At 39.1% G+C, this 16034-nt stretch overlaps 1 protein-coding gene across 1 annotated transcript in view; it reads right to left on the bottom strand.

Annotated features, from left to right (window-relative positions):
- The window catches only part of LOC124556412 (dynein axonemal heavy chain 7-like), a 746268-nt gene that overhangs the window by 191145 nt on the left and 539089 nt on the right, over positions 1-16034 (bottom strand). The window contains exon 22 of the mRNA XM_047130371.1: positions 15213-15418. Within this exon, the coding sequence (XP_046986327.1) occupies positions 15213-15418 (206 nt within the window). The remainder of the gene's footprint in view (positions 1-15212; positions 15419-16034) is intronic.

The following is a 16034-nucleotide window of genomic DNA, read 5'->3' on the forward strand; positions in this document are numbered from 1 at the left end:
CTGTTGTACCATATTTGACCACTAATGCAAGGACTATGGTCTGTTGTTTTTAATTTTGTTCTTTGTCTGTAGTAGCAGTCTTTATTTCTTGTATTATAGGCATGCATATCAGAGCACTTTGTTGCTTTGTTTTGATGTCTCACAAAAAATATAATTAATTTGTAAAGATACAGTGAGTAGACTGTGAGGTATTTATGATGAACAAAGATTTCCCTGTATGAATCTCTATACCCTAATCCATGGATAATTCTGATTGCTCTTTCCTGTAGGGTTAATATTCTGTTCATATGTATGTCGGCAGCACAACCCCATATCTCTATCCCATAATTAATCTGTCCAAAAATGGTTCCATAATAAATTGTTTTTAATGTCTGATGTGGGACTACTTTTGATAACTGGCTGATTAGATGTAATGAACTGCTGATTTTATTGCATAAAAATTTGATATGGTTTACCCATCTTAAATTCTCATCTAGGTGAATACCTAGAAATCTGCAGCCTTCTGTGTCCACTACTTCCATTCCACCTATGTTACTGATAGAGGTTTGATGTGAGTTTGTAAGTTTAAATGGCAATAACTGAGATTTACTGATACTAACTTTCAAACCTTGATCTTGGAAATAAGTAGTTATTTGATGTAGGCCCTCAGTTGCTACCAACGTTAACTCATCATTTTGTTTACCAAGAAATAACAGTGAGGTATCGTCTGCATAGGTTACCAATTGGGAGTTGAAAGGCTGCTCTATATCATTTATGTACACTAGGAAAAGGAAAGGGCCCAAAATTGAGCCCTGGGGTATGCCTTGCGTGACTGTCTCATATTTGGACTGGAAATTAATGATCTGATTATTGATTTTGTAAGTCAGCTTTGTATACTGCTTGCGGTTAAATAAATATGTATCCAGCAATTGCAGGGATGCAGCATTTACGTTGTATGACTCAAGTTTACTTAAAAGTAACTCATGGTTTACCGAGTCAAAGGCTTTAGTGAGGTCTAGAAATATGCCAGCTGTTTGCATTCCTTGATCAAGGGCACCATATGTTTTGTGAAGAAATTCCGTAATTGCTTTGATAGTACTATGATCCTTTCAGAATCCATGTTGTGCGTCTGCTAGGAACTTATTTTTCAAGAAATAGTCACTAAGTTGTGTCAGCAGCACAACTTCAAAAACTTTGCTGAAGACAGGTATTAATGATATGGGCCTGAAATGTGAAACCTCTTCCTTGGATCCTTTTTTATGCACTGGTTGAACTGTGCTCCATTTCAGTACATTTGGAAATATATGTTCTCCAATACTGCAGTTTACCAGGTGGGTGATTATTTTAACTAATTCCTTATTACATTTTTTAATCACGATACTACTCAAACCATCCCATCCGGATGAGTACTTATTCTTTAGGTTATTTATTATCCTGCCTATTTCTTTTTCACTTACTTGTTTGAATTCAAAAGGTGGCTCTTCAAAGGGGCAGAGCTTTACCTCACTACTCACAGTTGTGTTATTAACTGGACTAACAGCTGCAGATATAAAGTATTTATTGAAAACATTGCAGACTTTATTAGGATCTTTAATTGTGTTTCCTTCATGTCTTATATTTACAATTTCAGTTTCTGGCTTCGGTGTGGCTTTGCAGAATGAGGTCTTGGCTATATTGTCTGACTGAGCTATTTCACTGCTGTATATCTGTTTTCTTAGATTTGAAAGGTCTTTCTTAAAGATTTTCTTGGCTTCATTGTGCTTGGCCTTAAAAACCTGCAGGTTTGTTGACTTGTGTAACACTTCCAGGTCCTGGATGTTTTGCCTGAGTTTTATCATATTTGCTGGAAGTATCAATCTGTTGGTTTTTGCACTTTGGTTATGGGTGAACACTCTTTGTATTTTTTTAACAGGGCAGCATCTGTCAAAGTGTCTTAGCATAGTATCATAGAATTTGGCCCATTTGTTTTCAGATCCTTCAGTCTGGTAAACCAGATCCCAGTCCTCTATAGCTAATTTATTTCTTAGGGCAAGGATGTTACCCTCTTTTAGGATTCTTTTATTTGCGGTAACTTTCGTCATTTTTGGGATGCTTGTGTTTACATACTCTACAAGATGGCATTTGTGGTCAGAGTAGTAAAAATCCATATTCCAGCATCTAACACTGTCTTTAATATGTTTACATAGTATAACGTAATCAATTCTGCTAGATGTGGACTTTGTTACCCTGGTATCACTATTTACTGCATTTACGAGATTATATGGGTTAAGATATCTATTAACCTCATATTACACAAACTGGAAGATTTTGCCTCAATATTCAGATCACCAAGTATAGTTAGGTCACTGGGGCCACAACGTCCCACTACTCTACTAAATATGTCTATGAAGCTAACTACATCAGCCTTTGGTGGATGATAAATCCCAATAACTTTATGTTTTCTCATAACCTCTCTACACTCTTTGGTGTGGACTTCGATGCCTGTCACTTCAATCAAGCCTTCTTTGTTGTACTGGTCTAGATAGTTTAATTTCTTGTACTCAAGATTCTCACTAATGTAAACTGCCACACCACCACCCTTATGTTGCTGTCTACAAGAACTATTTGCTAAGGAGTAGCCCTCTAGTTTACAGTAAATAATTTCATCAGATTTTAATCCATGCTCAGTTAGCACTACTATATGAGGTGACTGTTCATTTACAAAAACCTGTAATATATTAAGCTCATTTCTAAGGTACTGTATGTTTAGGTGCATGAGCCTTAGTGGTATTTTTAACTGGTCACTCTGATTATTTTCCTTTAAAATGCACTGAGTTGGTTTACTAACAGTTGGCTTTAAATGTAATAGTTCCCCTTCCTGTAATATACTAAGCACTTCACTTGCTCCCTTTGCTTCTGGTACTATGCAGTGATTTTTTTCAGTTTGTGTCTTTAAACCTGGATCGTATCTTTGTCCGGTATTCTATTCCTCTCACTATTGTCACACTGGTATTTAAGCTGGACAGTTTTACTTACATCTTTTTCCATGTTCTCTTTCTGCTTACTCGGTATCATAAAAAATCCTCACTTAGTGTAGCAGGTCTCCTAGTCCTCAGGCATCTGTCTTGATTGGAAGCTGCTTCTGCTGTTTATCTCCCAGGCCTCAGGTACCTCTTCTGTGTGGTTGCTATTGCTGGTGGCTCCTGTGCTCCCCGACTTGGTGACTGCCCTTCTTTGTTAGCTGCTGTAGCTAATGACCTTTGTATGTTTTCCTCACATGCATTTTCATTGCCTTGAGGTAGTATTGTGGGGTCTGCTGTTCTGGATGCTGTTGCTGATGATGACAGCTCTACTGATGATTGTGGTGATTCTGCTGCTATTGGTTTATCTGACACTGCTGCTGAGAATATCTGAGCCTTTGCTGCTGCTACTGGTGTTTGTTGTAGCTCTACTGCAGATAATGATGGTTCCACTGTTACAGACAACTCTTGTTTTGGCGGAATTGGGATTGGAGACACTTCCATTACAGATGACTCATTAATAAATTTAAGTATTTCGGCACTAATAATCTTTTTCCCTTTTATGTTCATGTGGAGACCATGTCTTGTGAAGTGCTCTCTGTGAACACTGTTTATCTCTACGAAGGTCGTATTCTGGAAACCTCGACATATTTTCTCAAATAGCCTGTTTGCTGTAACAATCTCGATGTTTACGCATGAGTTTTCCATCAGATCGTGTCTCCTGGGGATGTTAACAATGTAGAAATGCATCCGAGGCATCCTTTTGATTGTTTCCTTTAGGATTCTCGTTGCACGCCAAGTTTCATTACAGTAAACATCATTTGCGCCTCCTATTAAGATGCAGCTGTTACCCGTCGTTAATATGTTGTCACTGTTTTTCAGAATTTCGCATAATGGCGCGCCTGGTTTGATGATGCCTGTTACATTAAGGTCTGGGTGATTTCTTCTCATAATTTCCGTAACTCCTCTCCCATGACTATCTGCAAAAATATATGTCTGTTGCTTGTATCCTTGCTTATGCATAACGTGGTTGTTTACTTTTTTTTCTTTACGAATATTTACCTTGTGTTTTTCTCCGTTTAATCTACTTGTGTATTTTTGTGTGGATAGTTTGTTCATATTTTTATCCATAGATGCACTATTAACACTTTCTTTTCTTGTGTTTAATTCACGACCTATCCATAACATTCTCTTCTAGGATATCTAAGTTGGCAAAGAGTAAACCCTTTGGCAGACTTAACTCGTGCATGCCAAAATTATCTATGCTCGGCAGAATTACCATTTGTTTCCTGTACACATAGTATGCTTTGATGTACAAAACATTTATAGGTGAATATACATGAAATAACCTTACTTTTAAAGGAAGCTGTCAAACAGAAAATGGCTGTGTTGTCTATAATGTACTAATATAAGATTCTGATATAGTATCAGTACAATTTAAGAAACATACATATATAGTGAGCTTTAAGAAATGTGTTTAGCATTATTGCTGCAACATAATATTTAGAAAGGATATGGTGACTTTTCTGATACTTTCTTTTTCAAAAGTTATGCACTAAATAACCATTTTGTATGACAGTGTGGCAACAGAAAGGGGTTATGGAAAGTAGAGCTCAGACGTATAGCATTTAGCTGTAACAGTACATGTAGTTGGGAATTATGGATTAAATGGATATACATAGCATTTAGTCGTAATGGTATGTGTAGTTGGGGATTATGGATTAAATGAAAATGCATGCAGATAAATGTGCCTAAGCCAACATGCTGAAAATAAATATAAAAGTGATAAAACTTTTGGCTACAGGAACAGTATTTTCTAACAAATTTGAAAATGATTTGAAAGAGGATATTCTAACATTTGAAGAGATATGGGATGTTAGATGTAAGAAACTTTGCTTTCTATGTTTGCATAACTAAACAGATTGCCCCATAATCTCAATGTAGAAGAAGCCATGACATGCAAAAAGTGGGAGGCTAAAGGTGTCCTTTCAAGAAAGATTACTGACTCTGAGGGAAGTGATGAAAGTTCCAAGCAAAACTTCAAGGTTTCAAGGTCTAGCCAAAGAGCCTATGAGTTGATGAGTAGGCTATTAAAAAAAAAAAAAAAAAAAAAAAAAAATTACCAAAGCAAAGGAGAATAAATCCAGAACTACAGCTTCACCAGTGAAAAGGAAATATTTTTCAGACTCTGTGTGGAAACCACCACAGAAACTGATTCAAGAAACAGAGGAATGATATTGTGAGTTGTGTGAGGAATGTTGAATATAAAAAATGATCACTTGCAGGAAATGCATAATGTGGATTCACGGAAAGTGTGGAGAAAAGGAGTGTAAAAGTCATTTAGTAATTCCTGAAAATAGTGATGTTAGAACTAAAATATGGAAGTTTTGCTTAAAGTTAGACTAGTATACATCTTCAAGCTTAGGGAGAGGATGCTACAATTTATGCACCAACTGATACAAATTAGGAAACCAGAGTTCTAATTTGTACCACTTGGAAATGCTTAGAAAATTGAGAGCAGAATTCTCAGAATTTCCATCGTTTGAATCAGATACCAAGGACAACAACTTATAGTTGAGGATGGCAATGTTTAAATAATTTTGTAACTTACTACTCAAAAGTGGTACAATTTAGGCAACTCTCCCCTAATACTTGGCTTGTTAGGTCAATACCCACACTTACTCAGGCTAGTTTTACCATACCTCTTGGTACTTTTTAATGCAGATTGGTCTTAAGTGCATATATCTGCAGTTTATTTGGTACCACCTTCAGAATTGCTGAATCTTGCAGTGATGTAGAACTTGCAGCAGTCATGCGCAGTTCAAACAATGTCACACTGAGTTTGATTTTATACTGCAAAAAATCAATTTTTGTGTGATGCTTACCCAGAAATTTAAGCCCTTTGCCAAGCAGTGTTATTCCTAGTTATGTCACATCATTCATACCCCACAGAATCTATAATGTGGAGATTCAGTTCTTCCTACCTAAGAGCTCCAGACCAACAATCACCAAATAAGCCCCTGTATCTACCAAAAATTTATGTTCTACTCCACTTACTGAGTCAAAAAAGCAGAATTCCATCTTTGGATACATTTTTGCAGTATTCTGTGTTACTAGAAATGCCATCTCATGGTTGAGGCATTTCCTTTGTTGTTTAACAAACTCCTGTCATTATATTGTCTGTCCTGTTTTCTACTTCAACGCTCACACAGCTGGTGCCTACTTCCTCACAATTGTAACATTTGGATTGGCAGCATTGCTTCTTAATGTGACCTGCATGCCAACACCTATAACACTTTACCTCCAAGGAGAACACAGTTCAGTCATCTAATGCTTTGGTAAAAATGTCGATTTCCTCAAGCTTTGTGGCAACACTGATACTATCAGCTAAATCATGTATGTTTTCTGTTCTTACCTTTCTCACTATGTCAGCTGGAGGTCCCTACAAAAATACATTCAATGCTCTGTTTTCTCCCTCCTGCAGAATAACTGTCTGTTTCCATATGCTGCATCAGTTCATAGGTTTGCATGTTAATTTTTCTAATTCTGTCTGAAAATGCTTCTGCTGATTTATTGCACTTTTGTAACTAACCATGTAGACCATTCCCAAAAAAACCTCACACTGTTCTGCTTGTGGTACTATTGGTAATGTATTTAGCTAGCTGTTCAAACGTCTATGCTTGTTTTCATCCTTTGTGATACATGGAACATGACTGCACAACACCTAACAGCTGCAAGCTAGTCACATACAAGCACATCTGATCTGACAAATGACCTAATTTAGTGGCAGCCTTCAAATAATTAATAAATCCTTGGTTGATTTCCCTGAAAAAGGAGTCATTAAACTAGCTGCTACAGGATCTGCTGAAGGGAGAAATACATATGACAAGGTTTTTGCCTCTGCTGGTTTGGAATGTACAGAGCCACTATTGGCTTGTTAAGTGTCTACCTGTTTGCAACACAGCATTACTTTCTAACAGTGTGGCTACTTGCCCCATCAAAAGCCGAACTGCTTCATGTATCACTGCTGCATGCACTTCTGGCATTTGTGTAGACTCCATTTGATAAATGTAAGAATTATGATGGGATGTGGGTGCAATTACACATCCAAAGACGCTAGAAAACTAATCTTTATGCATTATTATGGCCCACTGAGATTTAGTACACTGCCATGTTTCATGGCTAACCCTTCTACAAGTATCACACACAACTGGCATTGCCTTTGTGCATGGAAATTCATCATACCCAGACAAATTACGATATTGGCATCTAACACGCCATACAAATACCCTTGAATTGTGGAAGGTCAGCAGGTTCCTGTGGCTTCATAAAAGTCACTTTCATACTGCAGTGAATATTCTATTTAATATTCATGGCTGAATACACAAAACAAATGCCAACCAAAGATGCACTCACCAACTCACAGAACTGGATTGATAGCACTGCCAGTCAAATGGTGAGTGGCAACAGGGCAATCCAATGGCCAATCGGAGTGCGTGGTGCAAAGTTTCTGTAGTTTAAAAATGATGCTTTGTTGACCTACACAACATTAGTAAGTTTGGTTCCTACTGGGATCAGCTATCCAGGGTTAAAATTTCGTGACACAATTTTTCTCCACCCTGTATACTGTCTAATTCAAACAGGCATTGTACAATCATCACTATGCACTAAACATGATGGGAGATCCATGACAGTTGAAACAAGCTGAGTCAACAAGCTGCCTTCAACAGACTGCTGCCTTCACTAAGTCTGAATTGCTGCTGGCTTGGTGTCTTTCCACCAATGGGTCTTCCACTAGGTAACTCATCTGCTGCTGTTCACCTACTTGTGTACTGAGCCTGGGCCATAAAGCTGCTCAACTGTCACTGTCTGAATGGATTAAAACTGTCACTATTCACCACTCTGTACAGGCACATGTCACTGCCACTGTACATGCTGGGGGCTGTAGGTCAGCCATCTTGTGTCAGAACCTCTGATACTTTGCTGACTGCACCTATCCGCTGGTAACTGCAATACCTGAGAGAACATGCCATGCACTATTTGTACAAAGAGCAGCTGCTGACACCTGCATACCAGGGCCACTGCTCCTGCGGTGTCTTCACAGCTTTAGTTGTTGTGGAATAAAGGGAAAAGGGATTATTCAGTAGTACTATTTACATGTTTGACTACCTCCTGACAGCGGCCATCACACGACTGCAGCCATACCCTGTGTGGTAAACAGTAGACATTCTGACCTATCACTGCCAGCCACTCCACCCACCTTCACAGCCATGCACCCCTAACAGCTACATTATGTACCTTCTGTAATCATTTACAGAGTGACCTAGGAAGAATGGTTAATATTCAGGGATATGACAGAAACAATCATTCTACGCGAAATAGTCTAGTAAACATGGGCTCTAAAATCAATACCTTAAGAGCTATGTGTGAGCTTTGCTAATGTGAAACACACATCTTCTACTGAATCAGTGCTTATAGTCCTCAAGGCATGCACTTTAGAGCTGATGTTTAATGGACATTTTTTACTTGTTTTGGTCCATACAACCTCTCAAAATGAAAAAAGCGAAGAGCTCGCTGTAGAAGAGTTTTGTTTCATAGTATTTAAGATGAAGAACTGGTATAGCTATTAATGTACACATTTTAGACCACATGCTTTTGCTTCAAATGATCATTCCTGTCATATCCCTGAATACTGACCATTCCATCTGGGATACCCTGTGTTCTTGATTGGACTGGAACTTTCAAGATAAGCTCTTTGACTGTCAGCAGTGATTCTAAAACCTGTAATTAGAGCTTGTGACTTCCTTTATCTTCTAGCTGTGGGGTCACTTCTCAATTCTTTGTATATGGAATGATTCAGAAAATCACTCATTTTGAATTCATACACTGTACTGTCCATGATTACTGTGAGATTTCTGTTGTATTCCTGTAAAATAAAAACCTCTTTACTGTTCCTGTAACTAATTAGGGCAACTCTTTTTTCATGTCAGGTTGAGACAGTTTCTGGAGTGACACTGTGAATGATTGTATGATGTCTTTTGCATGAATACACTTGATACCAATCTGGTCTTCCCTCTTCCATGTAATGTGAATTTGACTCATTACATTTTTGTGTCAAACAAAATGATACACAACAGTACACTAAGTGAGAAAATAATGACTGTCCACATTATAACCAACAACATACCACCTGTAAAGCACCTGGTCAAAAAGCTGTAGTCTGGAAGATCTGTGTTGGTCTAGTGCCTAGCAATCTATGTACCTTTTAGGTTATGCATCTTCAAAGTGCAACCACATCATCGGCATCTATAAATCATGTCTGATCTTACCTACAGGACAGCTAACAGCACATTTTCCGCCAGCATATGAATTCTGAGAATGATTTTGCTACAAAAATAATACTCTGAGAAAGTTGTTACACTCATAAATAAATTATGAAGAAATCTAGTGTAAGCTTAATATATTGAAACTTCAAGTGATGCCCTTGCAGAATGATATCTGACAGGATTTTACTTCTCTCCTAACTGTTAGAACTCATAACTTCATCAGGTCCTAATTTTCCTCTGGCTTTAAACATCGCCTTGGACTCATCTATCTCTTTGGAAAAAGAAGTCTCTGCTGCTGCAAAATAAGCAGTATTTTTGCTTAAGACACAGTTCCTTTCTATCTGCCAGCCTTTGAGCTTTCTAAGCACCACAACTTCACCTGCACCCCAATGACGTGCATTATCTCAGGCATCACTGTCCCAGTCGGTGACAATGCTGGAGCCCACTCACTCCTGGTACTCATGAATTGTGTTGATCAACTGAATGAAAACTATTCATCTCATGATTCAGTGCTCAGATCATGTTGCTGTATTCATCAAAATTATTACAGTACAAATCTCTATACAACTAGATATGCTTATACTTGCTCCATTCTTTCTTTCATTATTTTAATGTACCCCACCATGGGTAAGAAGTACAGTGAGTGTGGATATTGGGCACACATAACACTACCATGTCTGAGAGTGGTGTACCACTGAATAAAAAAACTGTTAGGCAGCACATACGTAGTCACCTAGCAGATAATCTGTGTTGGCATATTCCCCACAGTGTGAGACAACTGGTTTCTTTTCTTTGGCATGATCACAATAAATTTACAATTTTTCGACACTTAACTGATTCACTCAATGCATAGGCAAGTTTTCACATTTGAAGATAATACTTGCTTTTCTAAAATAAAGGCTTAATCACACTGGTAGTGCAATGCACTGCTTATGCAGCTTCTGAAACATCTAAGCTAAGATAAGAGAGCAACAGGTAGTTGTTCTCCTGTTTTGTTTACACTGTACCACATAGTTCATTGTTTAGCCAGCACAAAAACCTGTCATCTAATAATGTAAATATATTTGTCCATCTGCATTATGCTACAGCCAACCAGTACCTTCAGTATGAAAACGCAACATTTATTCACTCTTGAACTATGTCATAATGTAAGTTCTTATACTTTTCTGGCAATCCATTGTCATCTCATAGAATCGAGTGTAATACCAGTAGTTTGCATCTTCCCAACACAATATTTTTACTTCATAACTTGGTGTTTTCATCAGGTGTATCCTAAGACAGGTCACTTCTCTGACGAATTGTTTATGCTTGGGAGGTGCCTGGTGTTCACTATGCCGTCCTCACAAATTGTGGCTCTTTCTTGTGGTGGTCTCCATCTCCAGGCATTCCTTCTTCTGCCAGTGCCCATTATGGGTGCCTTGATGCTGTAGATATTCTTCATGCTGTTTGCAACCACTGCAACTTTCACTTGTGGCCATGTCATCTTGCTGGCATTTTGAATTCTGTGTACGCCTGTAAGGTGTGCTACCAGTGGCATCGGGTTGCTGTTGGCGTTGCATATTATGTCTGTGCATGCTGCAGCAATCTCTTGTGGTGCTAGCAGCCTTCTGGTGTTCCTTATTATGTCTACTCCCAGGTTATGGGGTGCCCAAAGTTTCATATGGTTGATGTTGTTCTTTGTCTTGTTTGTGACCAGTGAGACTGTCTCCCAAGGAGGTAGTTATTGCCTGGTGCTTTGTATGAGGTCTGGTCATGTTAATTATATTACGGTCATCTGAGGTTCATTACCAGAGAAGGGAACTTCTTTCTGGGGTTACTGTAATAGTTCAAAAGCTCTAAAACAAAATGATTGTACCGCATTGCTGGCTTGGAGGCCACATCCAGGGAAGTTCGGCCACCAAGTGCGAGTCTTATTTCAGTTGACGCCACATTGGGCGACTCGTGTGCCAGTGATGAGGATGAAATGATGATGAGGGCAACACAACACCCAGTCCACGAGCAGAGATAATCTCCAACCTGGCCGGGAATTGAACCTGGGCCCACTGCATGGGAGGCAAGCATGTTGCCATTCAGCTAAACAGGCGAACTCCAAAGCTGTATTCCACACCATACTAAGTTAGTATTTTGTTGATCAGGTTCCCCACCATCTTGATTTCAGTAGATTCATTGATGACACTATTTCAGAATCTAAGGGTTAAAGCCAGGATCCCGGTTTTGTCACAACTTAAGGTGCTTTTAAGTTCCAAGCTATGTTCTGTTATTGATGATATAGTGGTCTGCCGTAGCATGATGCATCTTTCGCTCTTTGGTGTTCCTTACATCTTATGTCCACTGTTCTGGTGATTTGACCAATGTAAGACATACCAAATTCACAAGTTATATGGTAAACACCAGGTTTTCTTAACTCTCAGCCATTCTTGACTGTTCCACAAGGGCCCTGATATTGCTGGGTGGGCAGAACTCACTTTTGATTTTGTGTGTCTTCAGGATTTTGCTGACCTTAGCAGAGATTGGCCCTGCATATGGTAGAAAGGCATCCTTCATGGTCTTTTCTAGTTGTTACTCTTCCATTGTACCAGGTCTGGCAGGATGGAATGCTTTGTGGATGTCCCTGGTTCAATATCCATTGTTCGTGAACATTTTTAGATGTTCTAACTCCGTTTTCAAACTGTCTCGGCCAGAGATTTTCTTGGCTTGATGTACAAGTGTTTTGAGCACCACAGTCTTCTGTGCTGCGAGACAGAAGCTGTCAGCCTGTAGATATAAGCTGATGTGTTGATCTCCTACACGCACTGTGGCCAAATGTGCCATGTAGCTTACACTACGGCATTCAGGAATGGGAGTTGAACACCATTCTCTAGTTCCGTGATGATCCTAATCTTGGGAGTTCTTTAGTTCATATGGTCCAGGAACTCATCCAGTTTTTTCTGCCTGTGTGGCCAGATGAAAAATATTTCATCAACATAGCTGAATAGACATGTTGACAGATAGGCAGCAGTTGTAAGGGTCTCATCTTCAGATTTCCCCATAAACAGATTTGCCACTGCTGAGATAAGAGGCTACCCATCACTGCACATACAGTCTGCTCATAGAACTGGCTTCCACATAGGAAGTAAGTAAATGTTAAAATATTCTTAAAAAGACTCAGAAGAGCTCCATCAACTCTCTCACTGATCAAATTGAATGCATCCTGAAGTGGTACCGTGGTGAATAGAGAAACAATGTCAAAGATGACCATGATGTCTGAGCTCAAGAGTCATGTGTTTATGAGGCATTCAAGAAGTCTGAGTGTAGCAGATGTGATGGACATACTTTCCCGCATATGATGCTAACATCTTATTAAGGCACATGACTGTAGGGTAGGTAGCTGCTTCAATATTGCTCATGATTGGACAAAGTGGTACGCCCTCTTTACAGATCTTGGGTAATCCATATAGTCTGGGTAGTGCTGGAGCCTTAGCTTTCAGTTGCTTGACAACTTTCTCAGGCCATCCTGTTTCCTTAAGAATGGCCTTGGTTTTTCTGTTCACTCTATTGGTGGTGTCCTTCTCTAGTGGACTGTAAGCAGGCTGCTATAAAAGTTGACAGATCTTTTGGTCATAGTTGGTCTTCTGCAATATCATCAATAGCAGAAAATTGTCTGATAAAACCAGGAGCTCAGCTCAAGCTTCCAGATTCTGGGATTGTGTCATCAATGAATCTGTTGAAATCAAGATGGCAGAGCACCTGCTCAGCCTGAAAGCAGCATGTTAGCTCAGTACCGCATGGAATCCAGATTTGGAAATATTACAGAAACACCAGAAAAAAACATGATATCAGCTCAGTATGACACGGAATCCAGCTTTTGAACTACTACAGAAACATTGGAAATAAGTTCCCTTTCTGGTAATGAACTTCAGACAGCGAAGTGTCTAATTGATGGGTTCAGACCTCATACAGAGCAGAAAGTGGCAACTACCTCCTGAGGAGACAGATAGGGAAAAACAAGATAGCTGGAAACATCAACCACTTGAAGCCTCAGGCACCACACAACCTGGGAGCAGACATAATAGGGAACAGCAGACAGTGAATACTGCAGCATGCACAGATATAATATGCAACTCCAACAGCTGCCTGATGCCACATGTTGTGTCTTTCACATGTGCATACTGAATTCAAAGTGCCAGGAGGATGAAAGTTTTGATTCTCATAATGTGATTGTTTATCACACTTATCATACTGGTGAAGTAGTGATAATGACTTTGGTAGATTATATTATTATTCTGATAAGACGTTGACTCTACACACTTGTAGGAGACTTAGGGCAGTGTTTTCATTTTGTTTGACTGACGTGGTGTATGTGAAAATATCTCTGTACCTGGTGATTGTTCTGTTTATTATCATCAATAGAGGCGACCTTGAACCACAAAAGAGCCCCATAGTATAAACAAAACACATTGATCTTGCCAAAGTCCAAGAAGTGATTCTTCTTGGAGTTGCAGCTCTCTGGTTTGCCCTGGGACAGTCACGTTGTGTGTATATGTGACTCAGTAGCTGTGTGTGGCTCGACTGTGTGATTGTGCAACATAGGGCAGCAAAGACATAAGGCCCACCACAGGTAGCCCACTGTGCCTGCCCACTGCTCCCTAGCTTTGCTAGGTATGGCAGATATATTTATATAAACTGGATACAGCTGATAATATTAATAAAGCTGAGAGTGGTATATAACTGTGACCACATCCAGTCATGCTGCAGTCTGGCTCTGGCTGCTGCAAAGGCAACTGCATTGAACACAGCTACTGAGCTATGGCCTGCTATGGGTGCATTACTGTGCTACTGTATTCAACAGTATTCTGAACATTGAAGCTAATGGTGGTGCTCAACTAGGTGTGGCAAAGAATAAACTGAAAGGAGTTGCCTCTAGAAAGTTGCCACTAGAGAAAGTAGTGAGGTCATGAACAGCAAAAAGAACATCTACAGCATTACAATAGAGCTAGGAACATGCCTGGCAGATGCTGACCTAATATGGAGCAGCATGGGATGGCCACCACTGGAGAAGAGAGTCAGAACAGGCATAGATGGAACAGGGAACTCCTGGAGAAATACACCACAGCACGAAACAGCCACAGGAGGTGTGGACAGCATCGTGAACACCAGGCACTGCCCAGGCATGAATATGGGATCCAGTCAACATTGTGACCAGTCTCAGGAAACACCTCATGAAGACACCAAGTTACGACATTGAAATGTTATGTTGGGAAGATGGAGAACACCAGCAGTACATCCAATTATATGAGTCAAAATGGTTTAAGGAACACTCCACAAATATGAGGCTATCTGTGTGCTTCTGGCCTCAGTCCTGTTGAACTGATCTGGAATACTTTCAAGTGAGATATGCACAACTTGGACACAGTTCTCACCTATCTCTATGAATAATGGGGGACAGTTGAGCAATTATGGATTAGGCCATTTGCTTAACACTGTCAATGTCTCATGGATTACGTGACACAATGCATCATTGTTGTCAAAATTCAACAGATATATTACACTCTTTGAAAACAGTTTGAAAGCATTCTTTGTCACTGATTTAAATGTATTTGGGTTTGCATGCTTGAGATACACAATCAGAATTCACATTTCATCATCAGAGATGAAAAACAAATTAAAATTTGGAGTGTTTGGTAGATGATTAAGAAGAGACAGCACAATTCTTCAGGGACCCCATAGTTAATATGTTTCTAGGTCCCATGTACCATGGATTCACATGTTGCTACCAGAGTGTTAAACAACCAAGTAAATTAAAAAATTCACAACAGATAAATCATATTTTACACATTATCACAATGGACTGATAATTATGTATCTCATATAGTTCAGTGTTATTAACATAATAGCTTAAACGTAAATAAGAGAAATTACAGATACATACTTCTTTCCATGAGATGAAATGTACAGATTTATGAACCACTCCAGTGAAAACTGGTACATGTATTCAATATTTGGAAGATCACAAATGCAATAGTAAAGGAGAGCTGCATGATGAGCAACAGGTTGGTAACTCTGCCTGAAATTATCTATTCTTTTCTGAGTCTCCTTAGCTGCTATTTGTTTCACTGTAATTTCTTCAGACAGCACCTGGAACAACATCATACAATATGATGAGGCATGAAATCAATGGCCTCTAGAGCAATAAACACTAAAAATAAAGTACAAATCGAGTACTCGCTAAAAATATTTTATTTCAAAATCGTGGTGTATTACAGAAGGAAGTGAGTCATGAGGCTTACTCACACACATTATCTCACACAAATAAAATTATACATTAATAGGCAGAAGCAGCCACCAGATGCTACATCTGTGAAAAAAAATAGCATCTGCTTAGAATGAATCCACTACTCTCTAATCTCTCTTTTCTACTTCTGTTTTTATCACTAATACTTCAAGCAAAACATTTATGTGACTTTACACAGACTGCACATACTAGCAAAGTCAAGATCTGCTTCATATAAACATTATAGTTATATGGAATTTATATCTTTCAGTTGAAATACACACAATACACAGAATAATTTTCTAGGTACAGCTGAGTATATATGAGACACTTGCCACAGCTAACAAAAGAAGCTATGGAAGTGAGACAGACTAGAGCCTACCGGGTGTTGTTACATCACGGTCATCTGCCTGCTAGTACAATTAGAACTGCTGCTGTGATGTCAGGTAGTTACCATATCATTGGGCAGCCAAGGGACTG

The sequence above is a fragment of the Schistocerca americana genome, chromosome X (assembly GCF_021461395.2).
Source record: "Schistocerca americana isolate TAMUIC-IGC-003095 chromosome X, iqSchAmer2.1, whole genome shotgun sequence".
Lineage (NCBI taxonomy): Eukaryota > Metazoa > Arthropoda > Insecta > Orthoptera > Acrididae > Schistocerca > Schistocerca americana.